The 12,530-nt window shown below is 58.5% G+C and overlaps 1 protein-coding gene across 2 annotated transcripts in view; it reads left to right on the plus strand.

Annotated features, from left to right (window-relative positions):
• The first annotated feature begins 146 nt into the window (after positions 1 to 146).
• HSF1 (heat shock transcription factor 1) overlaps positions 147 to 12,530 on the plus strand; it is a 28,806-nt gene continuing 16,422 nt past the window's right edge. For both annotated transcript variants that reach the window (XM_030506890.1, XM_030506900.1), the window contains exons 1-4: positions 147 to 408; positions 3,274 to 3,382; positions 6,030 to 6,166; positions 7,737 to 7,861. In XM_030506890.1, coding sequence (XP_030362750.1) covers positions 295 to 408; positions 3,274 to 3,382; positions 6,030 to 6,166; positions 7,737 to 7,861 — 485 coding nt within the window. In that variant the 5' untranslated portion in view covers positions 147 to 294. The remainder of the gene's footprint in view (positions 409 to 3,273; positions 3,383 to 6,029; positions 6,167 to 7,736; positions 7,862 to 12,530) is intronic.

The following is a 12,530-nucleotide window of genomic DNA, read 5'->3' on the forward strand; positions in this document are numbered from 1 at the left end:
TCCCGGCGCGCAGCACCGCGCATGCGCAGAGAGGGCTCCCCACCCCCCCCCCCCCCCGCCGGGGCGGTGTGCCGCGCGCTGAGTGCCCCCCCAACAAAGCGCCGGGGGGGTGGGGCCGCGCATGCGCGCTGCGCCCCCGCGCCGGTGGGGGGGGCGTCCCAAGATGGCGGCGGCCATGCTGGGCCCCGGCGCGCTCCGAGCGCAGGCCGCGGCCCGGCCCCGCGGCGCGTCCCGGCCGCGCTGAGCCCCCGCCCGGGCCCGGCCCGCCCCGCGGCCGCAGCCGCCGCCGCCGCCATGGAGGGGCCCGGAGCGGCGGCCCCCGGCGGGGGCAACGTGCCCGCGTTCCTCACCAAGCTCTGGACGCTCGTGGAGGACCCCGACACGGACGCGCTGATCTGCTGGAGCCCGGTGGGTGCCCGCGGCCGCCCCGTCCCGCCCCGCTGCGCGGGCCCCGCGGCGGGATGAGCCGTGCCGGGGTCACCCCGCGGCTCCCGCCGCCGCCCAGCGGCCCCGTTCGGCCGCGTCATCCCGCCCCGCGGCGCGGCTGTGCCCGCGGAGCGCTGCCCGCTGCCCCGCGCTCAGCGAGCTCCGGGGGCTGCGGGGCGGGCGCCCTGCCCCGGCCGCCTCGGGCCGCTCCTCAGCGGCTGCTCCGGCGCTGGGAGCAGCAGCAGGCGCGGTTTGTTGCTGCTCGGCTCTTCCCTCGGCCGGACACTCGCTGCGGCGCGTTCCCGGCGGCTCCAGCTGTGGAACCACAGCGTGAACCGGGCGGGAAAACACCTTTAAGGTCATCGAGCCCCTCTCGTGCTCCTCCGCACCCCGTTTCTGTCCCCGCGGACGGGTGCTGGCACCCAGGGCTCCGGAGGGGAGGGCGGTGTACGGAGGTTTGGGGAGCGAAGGGCGGGGGCTTGGCTGCAGGGGGGTGTGAGGAGCTGAGGCAAGAGGCGCCGCTCGTCCCCGTCACACCGCGAGGGAGATAAGGACCAAAACAACACGTGAACGCGCGGGAGGGGTTGTTGGAAGCCTCCATCGAAGCTGCCCCCCACCGGCTCCGGGTGTTCCCTTCTGTGCCCCGCGGCGGCGGGTCTGAGGCGAGGGGCCGGCGCCGGCCGTTCACTGCACACAGAGCCGGGTGCGGAGCTCTGCAAGTCATCACCCGGGACCCGGCACCTCGGCCCGTCCCCTGGGAGCAGAGCCCAGCCCCCTCCTGGCTCCATCCTCCTGTCAGGCAGTTGCAGAGAGCGAGAAGGTCCCCCCTGAGCCTTCTCTTCTCCAGACTAAACCCCCCCAGGTCCCTCAGCCGTTCCTCATCACACTTGTGCTCCAGGCCCTGCACCAGCTCCGGGGCCCTTCTCTGGCCCCGCTCCAGCACCTCAATGTCTCTCTTGCAGTGAGGGGCCCAGAACTGACACAGGATTCGAGGTGCAGCCTCAGCAGTGCCCAGCACAGGGGGACAGTCACTGCCCTGGCCCTGCTGCCACACTGGTGCTGAGCCAGGCCAGGATGTGGTGCCCGTGGGCACAAGCTGCTTGTGTTCAGCTCTGTCCATCAGCACCCGAGCTCCTGTTCCATGAGCACTTTCCAGCCGCTCTTCCCAAGCAACCAAAGCTTTAAAACCTTCACTTTCAAGGCCAGGTTGGACACAGGGGCTTGGAGCAACCTGCTCTAGTGGAAGGTGTCCCTGCCCAGGGCAGGGGTTGGAGCTGGAGGAGCTTTAAGGTCCCTCCAACACAAACCATTCCATGATTTAGAGAAGTCATCTTAACCCTCTAGGATTAACCCTGCATTGAATTTGCTCTGTAACTGTAAAAGTGAGACACATCTGTCTGTAAATCCCATCTTGGAGGTGTTTTTTCTGGTACTTTTAAGCCAGGCCAGAAGATCTGGGCCTGGAGGTTCCCTGGAGGTTCCTGCTGGGCCTTGGCCACTCTCCACAGACACTCGTGGTGTTAGTGCAGCTCTGAGCTGACAGCTCCGGAGGTTGGGGCTCTCTTGGGTTGTGTTCATCTTGTTGGGTGAGGGGCATCTTCTCCCCTTGTGCAAGCCCTGGGTTAGTGCTGCAGGAGCAGCCCCTGCTTGCGAAGGTCCTGTTGGGAATTGAATCGGAATCATGGAATCACGGACAGTTTGGGCTGGGAAGGACCTTCAGAGCTCGTCCGGTCCAACCCCCTGCAGCGAGCAGGGACGTCTCCAAGGGGGCTGAAGGGGGGAGCTGTGGAGGCCCCATCAGTGTGTCCTGCGGGTGGCCTGGCCTGGCCCTGCGGCGCTTCCTTGGGGCTTCGTGGCTGCTCCATCAAGGAGCTGTTGGTCTCCCACCGGGCCTGGCTCTGCTCTGGTGCTCTGCCAGCGCCGTGGGTGCTGGGTGAGCTCGGCAGGGGCTGGCTCAGGAGCAGCACGTGCTCACGGCAGGAAATCCAGGTTGGAAAACGCAGTTGGAATTCTTTGCCAGGAGGGAAATCCCTTCGGCTGCTGTGGTGCAGGCGCTGCTGTTGACAGGATCGTTCCCCCCCCATGTGCCAGAAGGTAACGGACCAGGCCGGACAGGGGGGTGCCCAGGTGGGATCCTGGTGCTGCTCAGGACAGCTCTGGCAGTCACAGTGGCTGGTGCTTCCTGGCAGGCACCGCTCTGTTGGTGAGACCTCACCTGCCGAGACCCCACGGCCAACGTGCCTCAGCACTCTGAGGGGCAGGAGCGATTCCTGCTGTCTCCTGCCTTGTGCTGCTGCTTATATCGACACACAGAAAACGTTCATCGATCGTAGCGAAGCACTAAAACTCATCAGTTCCTGTGCTCTCCCCTTCCAAACCAAACCCTGTCTTGGTCTGAACCTCCCCTGCGTGGCCACGGCTGCTGGAGGCTCCAGGACATGGACTTTGTGTCGTGGTTTAACTCTGTCCCAGTGAAACCAGGACAGCGGGTTGGGGGGTTGGTGTTCGAGCTCAGACTGGCTCCAGTGGCTTCACTTGGCCTCATGGGGCTATGGCCAGTTGAGGTTCAGCAAGTGCAGGGTGCTGGGACACTGGAAGGGTTGAAGGGAGAAGCTGTGGCTGCCCCATCCCTGGCAGTGTTCAAGGCCAGGTTGGACACAGGGGCTTGGAGCAACCTGCTCCAGTGGAAGGTGTCCCTGCCCGGGGCAGGGGTTGGAGCTGGAGGAGCTTTAAGGTCCCTTCAACCCAAACCCTTCCCTGCCTCCTTGAACTGAAGGTGCTGGCGGGCTTCTCCCTTTCCGTGTGGCAGAGGTTGATAACATTCCGTTTTCCTTCTTTCTCTGGCAGAGTGGAAGCAGCTTCCATGTGTTTGACCAAGGCCAGTTTGCCAAGGAGGTGCTCCCAAAGTACTTCAAACACAACAACATGGCCAGCTTCGTGCGGCAGCTCAACATGTGTAAGTAGCTCCTGGGCCAAGGATGGCTTCCTCCTCACGTGAGGTTCAGGGTTCCAACCCGGGTTCAATGTAGGAGACGTTCCATTGGGTTGGGAGCATTTGCTTCACTCCACTTTTGGGGACCAAGTGGTGGTTTTAAGGAGCTGAGGGCAATAACAACATCCAAACCTGGAAACTTCTGCTGCATACAGAGAGCTTGAGGCTCTTGGCTTCTGGTGTTCCCTGGTTGTCACAGGAGATCTGAACACCTCTCTTGCTTTGTCCATCAGTCATTTTACCATCATGTCTCATGGAGGATGCTCCTCTGGGATGCTTCCAAGGGGACAGTCCCACCGCATGGGACACCTTGGTCATTTTCTGCTCGTGTTCTTGAGGGGCTGTCGCTGCCGGTGGTGTGTGGAACCAGCCCTGGTTGAACTTGCTCTGCTGAACAGCAGTTATGTAGAGGAGCAATCCATAGAACCGTGGCAGAGCAGGGCTGGAGGGACCTCAGAGTTGTTCATCCAGTCATGGAGTCATGGAATGGGTTGTGTTGGGAGGGACCTTCAAGCTCCTCCGGCTCCAGCCCCTGCCCTGGGCAGGGACACCTTCCACTAGAGCAGGTTGCTCCAAGCCCCTGTGTCCAACCTGGCCTTGAACACTGCCAGGGATGGGGCAGCCACAGCTTCTCCCTTCAACCCTTCCAGTGTCCCAGCACCCTCAGTGCTCTGCTTCAGGGCTGGATCAGCGCCTCGGTGCTGGGCCTGATCCTGTGGAGCTCTTTTCCGAGGCTCCAGGGGTCGGCATTCCCTGCGTTCCCCAGGGCAGCGCTGCCAGGGAAGGACGGGCAGGCAGCGCTTGGTGCTGGGTGTCTGACCCGCAGCCGTGGCTGGAATCCTCCGCTTACATCCTGTCCCTGCGGACAGCGGGAGGTTTGTTCCTTTGCATCGGCACAGTGTCCCTGGAAACTTGCTCCTTCCCAGCAGTTCCCCCCTTTTCCTTTCCTCCCCCCTTTCTTTTTCTCCCTTTCCCCCCCACCTTTCTCCAGCCTGGGGCTGTGCTGGGATTGCCTCAGGCCGGGGGCAGGACCTTGCCCTGGGCCTGGTTGAGCTCCAGGAGGTTCCCCCTCTCCAGCCTGTCCCGGTCCCTCTGATCCCAGCCCTTCCCTCCAGCGCGTCCCCCCCACGTCTGTTGCTCCTCTCCCCCCCTTGCTCCGTGTTTCCAAACTGCTCGATCCCCTTTTCCCCACTGGATGCACAAGGAAGTGGAGAGCAGCCTGTTGGGTGGCTGCGCTTGCAGCAGCTCTGCCTGCGGCTGGTGGGAATGTTGTGGGAATAGCCCAGAGACGTTGCTTCACGGCCGCCTCCCCTGCATCCAGGCCTGCCTTCCTGGGATAGCAGGAGCACAGGGGGTGCCTTTCACCCCCTCTCACTTGGAGGCTTCATCAGGGATTAATGTTAATGCTCCAGCTGTGGGCTGCACAGAGCATTCCGGTGGGATTAGGAGGGATGACATTTTCATTACCTTTCAACACCAGCTCTCTTGAAGAGCTTCGGGAATGGGGCCTTCAGCTCTGAGGGAGGACTCGAAGAACTGGAAACGGGATAATCCCATCTGAAGGCTTTAGTGCAGAGCTTCATCCTCAGCTCCTGAGGAAGCACTTCCCAGCATGGGGGACTCTTCCCTCTCTGTGCAGCAGAGGAATTGCACCATCACCCAGCCACGAGGCTGTGTTGCTGCAGTGGGAATAGCAGGAGCGGTGCCTGTGGCTGCAGTTCCAGGGAATTGCTTGGAGCAGGGGTGGGGTTTATTGTCAGGGGTGGAATGAGGGAAAAACCGTGGAGTTGGATTTCTTTGGGTGTTGCAGACTGGTTAAAAGTACAATTTAGGGCTTTGGTGTGAAGGTGAGAAGATCGGTGACTTGGTGTCATGGAATCCTTTGGGTTGGGAGGGAGCTTAAAGCTCCTCCAGCCCCAACCCCTGCCCCGGGCAGGGACACCTTCCACTAGAGCAGGTTGCTCCAAGCCCCTGTGTCCAACCTGGCCTTGAACACTGCCAGGGATGGGGCAGCCACAGCTTCTCCCTTCAACCCCTGCCAGTGTCCCAGCACCCTCATGGTGAGGAACTTCCCCAGATCTCATCTAACTCTTCCCTCTTCCGGCTGGAGCCGTTCCTCCTCATCCCATCCCTGCATCCCTTGTCCAAAGCCCCTCTCCAGGTTTCCTGGAGCCCCTTTAGGCACTGGAGCTGCTCTAAGGTCTCCCCTTCAGGAGCCTTCTCTTCTCCAGGCTGCCCCAGCCCAGCTCTCTCAGCCTGGCTCCAGAGCAGAGCTGCTCCAGCCCTCGCAGCAGCTCCGGGGCCTCCTCTGGCCTGGCTCCAGCAGCTCCACGTCCCTCTGGTGTTGGTGCCCCCAGGACTTCTCCCCAGCTTCCTTGTAGCGCTGGATGAGGAGGATCAGCAGAATCCTCTGCCACAAGCTCTGCCAGTGTAAGGAAGGGTTTCTCATTCCACAGCCCATTTTTAGGATGGGGTTAGTTAGCAGGTAATAGCATGGGATGGAGCACTGGGTGTTTAAGTGGACAAGGGTGACCGCTGCCAGCTTCTGCTTCCTCAAGTTCATACTTACCCTGTTAAGCTTTATTTCAATTGTCTCCCCTTCGGTTTTCAGATGGCTTTCGAAAGGTTGTCCACATTGAGCAGGGAGGATTGGTGAAGCCAGAGAAAGATGATACGGAATTCCAGCATCCCTACTTCATCCGAGGGCAGGAGCATCTCCTGGAGAACATAAAGAGGAAAGTAACCAGCGTAAGTTCATGCAGCAGATCTTTTGGGATGAGCTTTAACTAAAGTGTTTAAAACCAGAGGATTGGTCTGAAAAGCCTTGGTGTGCTCCAGGGGTGACCTAGAATCATGGAATCAGCCAGGGTGGAAAAAACCCTTTCAGCTCACCCAGTCCAACCGTTCCCCAGCACTGCCAAGGCCACCACTAACCCCTGGCACTGAGGCCTCGGCTACACGGGGTGTGAACACTTGCAGGGCCGGTGACTCCAGCCCTGCCCTGGGCAGCCTGTTCCAATGCCTGAGCACCCTCTGGGGAAGGAATTGTTCCTCAGCTCCATCTAAACCTGCCCTGGGGCAGCTTGAGGCCGTTTCCTCTTGTCCCATCTCTTGTCCCTTGGGAGCAGAGACCAGCCCCCTCCTGGCTCCATCCTCCTGTCAGGCAGTTGCAGAGAGCGAGAAGGTCCCCCCTGAGCCTTCTCTTCTCCAGACTAAACCCCCCAGGTCCCTCAGCCGTTCCTCATCACACTTGTGCTCCAGGCCCTGCACCAGCTCCGGGGCCCTTCTCTGGCCCCGCTCCAGCCCCTCAATGTCTCTCTTGCAGTGAGGGACCCAGAACTGACACAGGATTCGAGGTGCAGCCTCGGGGTGCTCTAACGGGGTGTTGGGGCTGAAGCAGAGCTCCACCATCCTCCCTGGGTTTAATGTCTGTAACAGCTTCCCCATCCTTCGTGGCCAGTCCCTTATTCCTCACACATAGCCCAATAGAACAGGGCACATGGGAACTCCTTCCAGCCAGTGCTGGGTTTTGGAGCAATGTGGTATCACCTGAAGGTCTTTGTTCTTCATCTGGAAGTTCTTGAGGGCATTCCCCCATAGCCAGCACGTGACTGAACTCCTTTCACATTTGGTCTTTTCCATTTGAGCTTTAAGGTCCCTCCCAACCCAAACCACTCTGTGATTTCATGCTTATCTCATCAGAAGTGTAAAACCCTCTGCTCAGAACCCGCTCCTCAGCTGCTTTAACACTTGCAGTGAAGGTGATGGGGGCATCCAGCCACCGGCTGCTGCTGAGGCACCTCTGGAAGAGGCTCCTCTGCCTTTGTGCTCCCTATTTTCCTTCTCAAACCAGCTCATGACATCCCGAATTGCTGAACATGATCATTGAGTTCGCTGCACCCAGCAGAGACGTTTCAAAGTGTGGGAGAAGACTTTGCCTCCTCCCTCCAGTGCAGATGTTCCCCCTGGGCTTTGAGGCTGTGAATGTTACCCGTGGGATTGTCCTCGCTAAGAACATCTTGGTCTGTTCCCTATCAGAAGGTCTGTGTAAGCAACCGGCTCTGGCCTTCACTCTGACCTGGTCACTGCATTCCTGATCCAAAACTACCTCGGTTTAGTTAGGCTGGGAGAGAATTTGGTGTTTTCAAGTGGAAATGTGCTGGCCAGGAGCTTGCTCTGTGGGTGGTTGGGTTCAGCCTCAACACAAGGTCCTGGTGGGGACGCAGTGGTGGCTGATGGATGATGTTTGGTGTCAGTTTGAAACTTCACTGAGCACTTTGTGGGTTCAGCATCACTGACCTCTCCTCCCCGTCTCCAGGTATCCAGCATCAAGAACGAGGACATAAAGGTTCAGCAGGACAATGTCACCAAGCTACTGACTGACATCCAGGTGATGAAGGGAAAGCAGGAGAGCATGGACTCCAAGCTGGTCGCCATGAAGCAGTATGTATGTGGGGAGGGGCGGATGGACCAGTGCAGCCCAGTTTGCCCGGTGCTTTCTGTCCTTAACAGGTTGTTTTGAAGCCCTTCTCTGCGAGAAGGCTGCCCCTTGCTTGTTCTCCATCCCAGCTTCCTGTTGTCTCAGGATACAGCTTGGGATTTCGGATGCTTTCTGCTTAGAGGGGGTGGTGCAGGGACCTTCCGAACATGATAAAGACCTGGCGTGACACCAGCCAGGCCGGTGACCCCAGCCACGGTGTAAAGCTGCTTTGGAGAACGGCTCTGCCTTGAGGTTGCAGTTGGAAAGGCTGGGAAGGCTTCAGGAACTTCCTTTCCTTCCGTGGGGATGGGTCTGAAATGTCAGTGTGTGGTGCTGGGGGTTCTCTTGTGCTGGGTTTTGGGTTTTCCTCCCTGAGAGCACAACTATTCCGTCTTGTCTTATGCCACATCAGGGTCTTCAAGTTGTTTGGGATAGCATTCGCTGTCCTGTCCTAATACTTCTTACTCCAGGCTCTTGATTCCTTGCTTGCACCCAGTTAATTCCCTGTGGATTTTGGCCCTGGCACAGGGTGCCCAGAGAAGCTGTGGCTGCCCCATCCCTGGCAGTGTTCAAGGCCAGGTTGGACACGGGCTTGGAGCAACCTGCTCTAGTGGAAGGTGTCCCTGCCCGGGGCAGGGGTTGGAGCTGGAGGAGCTTTAAGGTCCCTCCAACCCAAGCCATTCCCTGATTCCCTGATTTCTGTGGCTTTTGCAGTTCTGTGGCAGTGTTGAGGTGAAGCGTCCAGCCTTGTACCCTGTGTAAGGGATGAGAACATCCTCCAGTGCATTGCAGGTCTCTCAGGTACCTTCTGGCTGCTCCGTTGGCTCTGGCTAAAGCAACCGCTGGCATCACTGATGATAAATGGCCTGGACACCACTAGGTGGAGTGCCTGGAGCAGCGCTGAGCTCGGGGGGTAGCAGGGGACTGGCGGCCTCTCAAAGCAGAGGAGCTTCTCCCCCTCCTTTCTCGACCAGCTCATAAACCTGGGTTTGCATTTTTGGGAAGCTCATCAGGTAAAAAGGCTCCTGGAGGAGACTCCAGCCGTTGGTGTGAGCTGTGAGCGCTGTGAACCTGCCCTTGAGCAGCTCTGCATCTGGAGAGTGATGCCTGGAAGCCTCCTGCTCCGCAATGGGAACTCCACAGCGGTGCTGTGTGTGTGTCCTCCCGCTCCTCAGCTCCAGGACTCGGCACCACCACAGCCAACAGCAAAAGCACCAGGGGCTGTGAGTGGGGCAGGTTGTGGGGCAGCGCTGGGGGCATGGAGCAGGGTGATGGCACCACCAGCAGCCTGTGGCTGAGCTGTGCAGGGACCTGCCCAACCAAACACTGGGAAAACGTGGGTTGGAACGTCCAGTGTCAGTTCTCTGGGGCTTGTGAGAGCATCATCACCTCTTCTTGCTTGAGCACACTCCGTTCTTCCCCCTTCTCCATCCGTCACAGCCGTTAGTCTCTTCGGTCTTCTGCAGGTTCTCCATAGCTCTCAATGAACACAGCTTTTGGGTGTGCCCTAGGTTCAGGCTTAAATATGGGCTCAAACTTGAACAGGGGAGATTAAGGTTGGGTGTAAGGAAGTTCTTCCCTGGGAGGGTGGAGATGAGGCCCTCAGTGCCATGGGTTAGAGGGGGCCTTGGCAGTGCTGGGGAACGCTTGGACTGGATGATCCTGAAGGTCCTTCCCAGCCGGGGCGATCCCGTGATTGCATGAAAACATTGAAGATCTTTAGAGCACATCGAAAATTAAGATCTTTGGATCATATGGAAAACATTGAAGACCTTTGGAGCTCATGGGAAACGTTGGAGAAAGACCTTTGAGCACATTGAAACCCCAGATGGATTGAAGCTAATAAAGGGAAAGGTGTTCAGTGGGTTTTGCTGGTTTAAATTGGAGATCATGTCCAATGAAATGCTCCCAGAAAATGTCTTTTGATGACACAGCTGCACATGGACCCTCTCAAATCTCCTCTTGACCCAGCTCCCAACATCTGCCTGGAACACCAAGGGATAACCATCCCATGGGATAACGTGTCTGGATCCGTGGCTGTCAGTCTCCAGCGCTGGCAGCACATGGTGGGAAGCAGCAGAACTGACCTTTGGATAGGAAAACATTTGCTGTTCCTTGTCAGCAGAGCTGGGAAGTGCTCCCGAGGGAACAGGGCTCCACGGGTGAGGACGTCGCATCCCCACGTGGGTTTGGTTCATCTGTGCTCTTGGCTTGATGCATCTGGGGGGTTCTGTTAGTTTTAGGGTGGGTTTTGTGCTGCTCCTGGGGAACAGAAGTCCCGTGTCCTCTTCCAGGTGTTTTATGGATCTCTGGAGAGTTTGGATTTAAAAATCGAGGGTCTGAAATGACCATGAGCTTTAGGGAAGGTTTTAATGCTCCTCGTGGCCTCCTGCCTGTGCCTTTTGGAGCTAAGGTCACGTTGCATCGGGATTTCTTTGTCCTTCTGGGTACCTCACGGAGAAAGATGTGCACAAAGAGCTTCCATCCGCTCCTGCAGCCAATGGGGGACCTGGATTTGGTGCTGGGATTGTGTCCCTGCTGCTCCCATAGCCGATGGGGAACCTGGATTTGGTGCTGGGATTGTGTCCCTGGACTGGGTTCGGTTCCTCTCTTCTCCTCAGCTGCTTCTGCAGATAATTCACTGTCTGAAAATGGCCTTTTTTGCCTTTTTTAACCTTGTTTATCACAAAGTGAAATTTATTGAAGCATAAGAAGACAAAACCCCTCCAGGTGATGAGTGTGGATGGAGCAAGCAGTGAGGACGTTGGTTTGGGTTTTGTTCTCCGATCCAAACAGCTCATTCTAACACATCCCTTTGGCTGTCCCAGTCAGTCCCCACTGGCACAGCCCCACGCTGGGGCAAAGGGAATGGGGCAGCCTGGGGAGCAGGACTTGGGGTGTTGGGTGAGGAGAAGCTCCCCATGACCCGGCTTCAGTGTGTGCTTGAGCCCAGAACCCCCCCGTGTGCTGGGCTGCACCCCCAGAGCGTGAGCAGCAGCTCAGGGAGGGGATCCTGCCCCTCTGCTGCGGGAAGGGGAGACCTTAGAGCAGCTCCAGGGCCTAAAGGGGCTCCAGGAAACCTGGAGAGGGGCTTTGGACAAGGGATGCAGGGGTGGGATGAGGAGGAACAGCTCCAGCTGGAAGAGAGAAGAGTTAGATGGGAGCTTGGGAAGTTCTTCCCCATGGGGGTGGTGGGAAGGGTTGAAGGGAGAAGCTGTGGCTGCCCCATCCCTGGCAGTGTTCAAGGCCAGGTTGGACACAGGGGCTTGGAGCAACCTGCTCTAGTGGAAGGTGTCCCTGCCCGGGGCAGGGGTTGGAGCTGGAGAAGCTTTAAGCTCCCTCCCAATCCAAACCATTCCAGGATTCCATGAACTTAGTTTGCCAGCAGTGTGATCCCCCTCCCAGGACAGGTTTGTGTTTCAGGCATTACTATTTGGATTTCTTCTGTTTCCGAGTGCTTTTATCTTCTAATATTTTCCAATTGGAAAGTCATCAGGAAGCGCTATGGGATCGAGGATGGGAACCCTGGCTCCAGCGGTAGGGAATGGGATCGGCTTGAACTCCATCCCTTCAGCTCCGAGGCTGTTGCCTTCCAGAGGCATCCTCAAGCAGGGAGCAGTTATTAATTGCGCTCAGTTTTGAGCGGGTTACTGACCCTGCGTGTCTGCAGTTGCTCTTGGCTCCCGTTCTGCTTCCTCACTCCTGGAGCGGGGGCTCAGCGAAGCCAAATGTTTCCTCTGGGCTTTTTCACTTGGAAGCGTTTGGGTTTTCAGCTGAGGATCCCGGTCAGAGCTGGCTCGGGGGGGGCTGCGCTGGCAGGGGCTCAGCAGCATTAACTGAACAGAAGCCTCTTGCCCAGCTCCAGATCCACCAGGGTCCTGCCGTAAGTCCTCATCTCTTGTGACCCACGTGTGGCTCCGTGTGGTACCACACGTGTTTGGAGTCATGGAAGGGTTTGTGTTGGAGGGAGCTTAAAGCTCCTCCAGCTCCAACCCCTGCCACGGGCAGGGACACCTTCCACTAGAGCAGGTTGCTCCAAGCCCCTGTGTCCAACCTGGCCTTGAACACTGCCAGGGATGGGGCAGCCACAGCTTCTCTGGGCACCCTGTGCCAGCGCCTCAGCACCCTCACAGGGAAGAGCTTCTGCCTCAGAGCTCATCTCAATCTCCCCTCTGGCAGGTTAAAGCCATTCTCCTTGTTCTGTCCTTCCATCCCTTGTCCAAAGCCCCTCTCCAGGTTTCCTGGAGCCCCTTTAGGCCCTGGAGCTGTTCTAAGGTCTCCCCTTCCCACAGCAGAGGGGCAGGATCCCCTCCCTGAGCTGCTGCTCACGCTCTGGGGGTGCAGCCCAGCACACGGGGGGTTCTGGGTTCAGTCATGGGGAGCTCCTCCTCACCCAACACCCCAAGTCCTTCTCCACAGGCTGCTCCGTCCTGCCTGACGCATTCATCCCTTGGGGATCTCCTGCCTGTCCCAGCCCATCCACGCTCGGTGCTCCCTACCCCTTGTGCCGGCCGTGGGGCAGGAAGGGGAGCGGGGAGGAGGCTGTCGCTTCCCGGTGATTCATCGTCTCTCCCGGGCTCCGGTGGGAGCTGCGGCGTCTCCGTCAGCCTAATCGGAACCAGGCTGCTGAAA

Source organism: Strigops habroptila, chromosome 1 (assembly GCF_004027225.2).
Source record: "Strigops habroptila isolate Jane chromosome 1, bStrHab1.2.pri, whole genome shotgun sequence".
Classification (NCBI taxonomy): Eukaryota; Metazoa; Chordata; class Aves; order Psittaciformes; family Psittacidae; genus Strigops; species Strigops habroptila.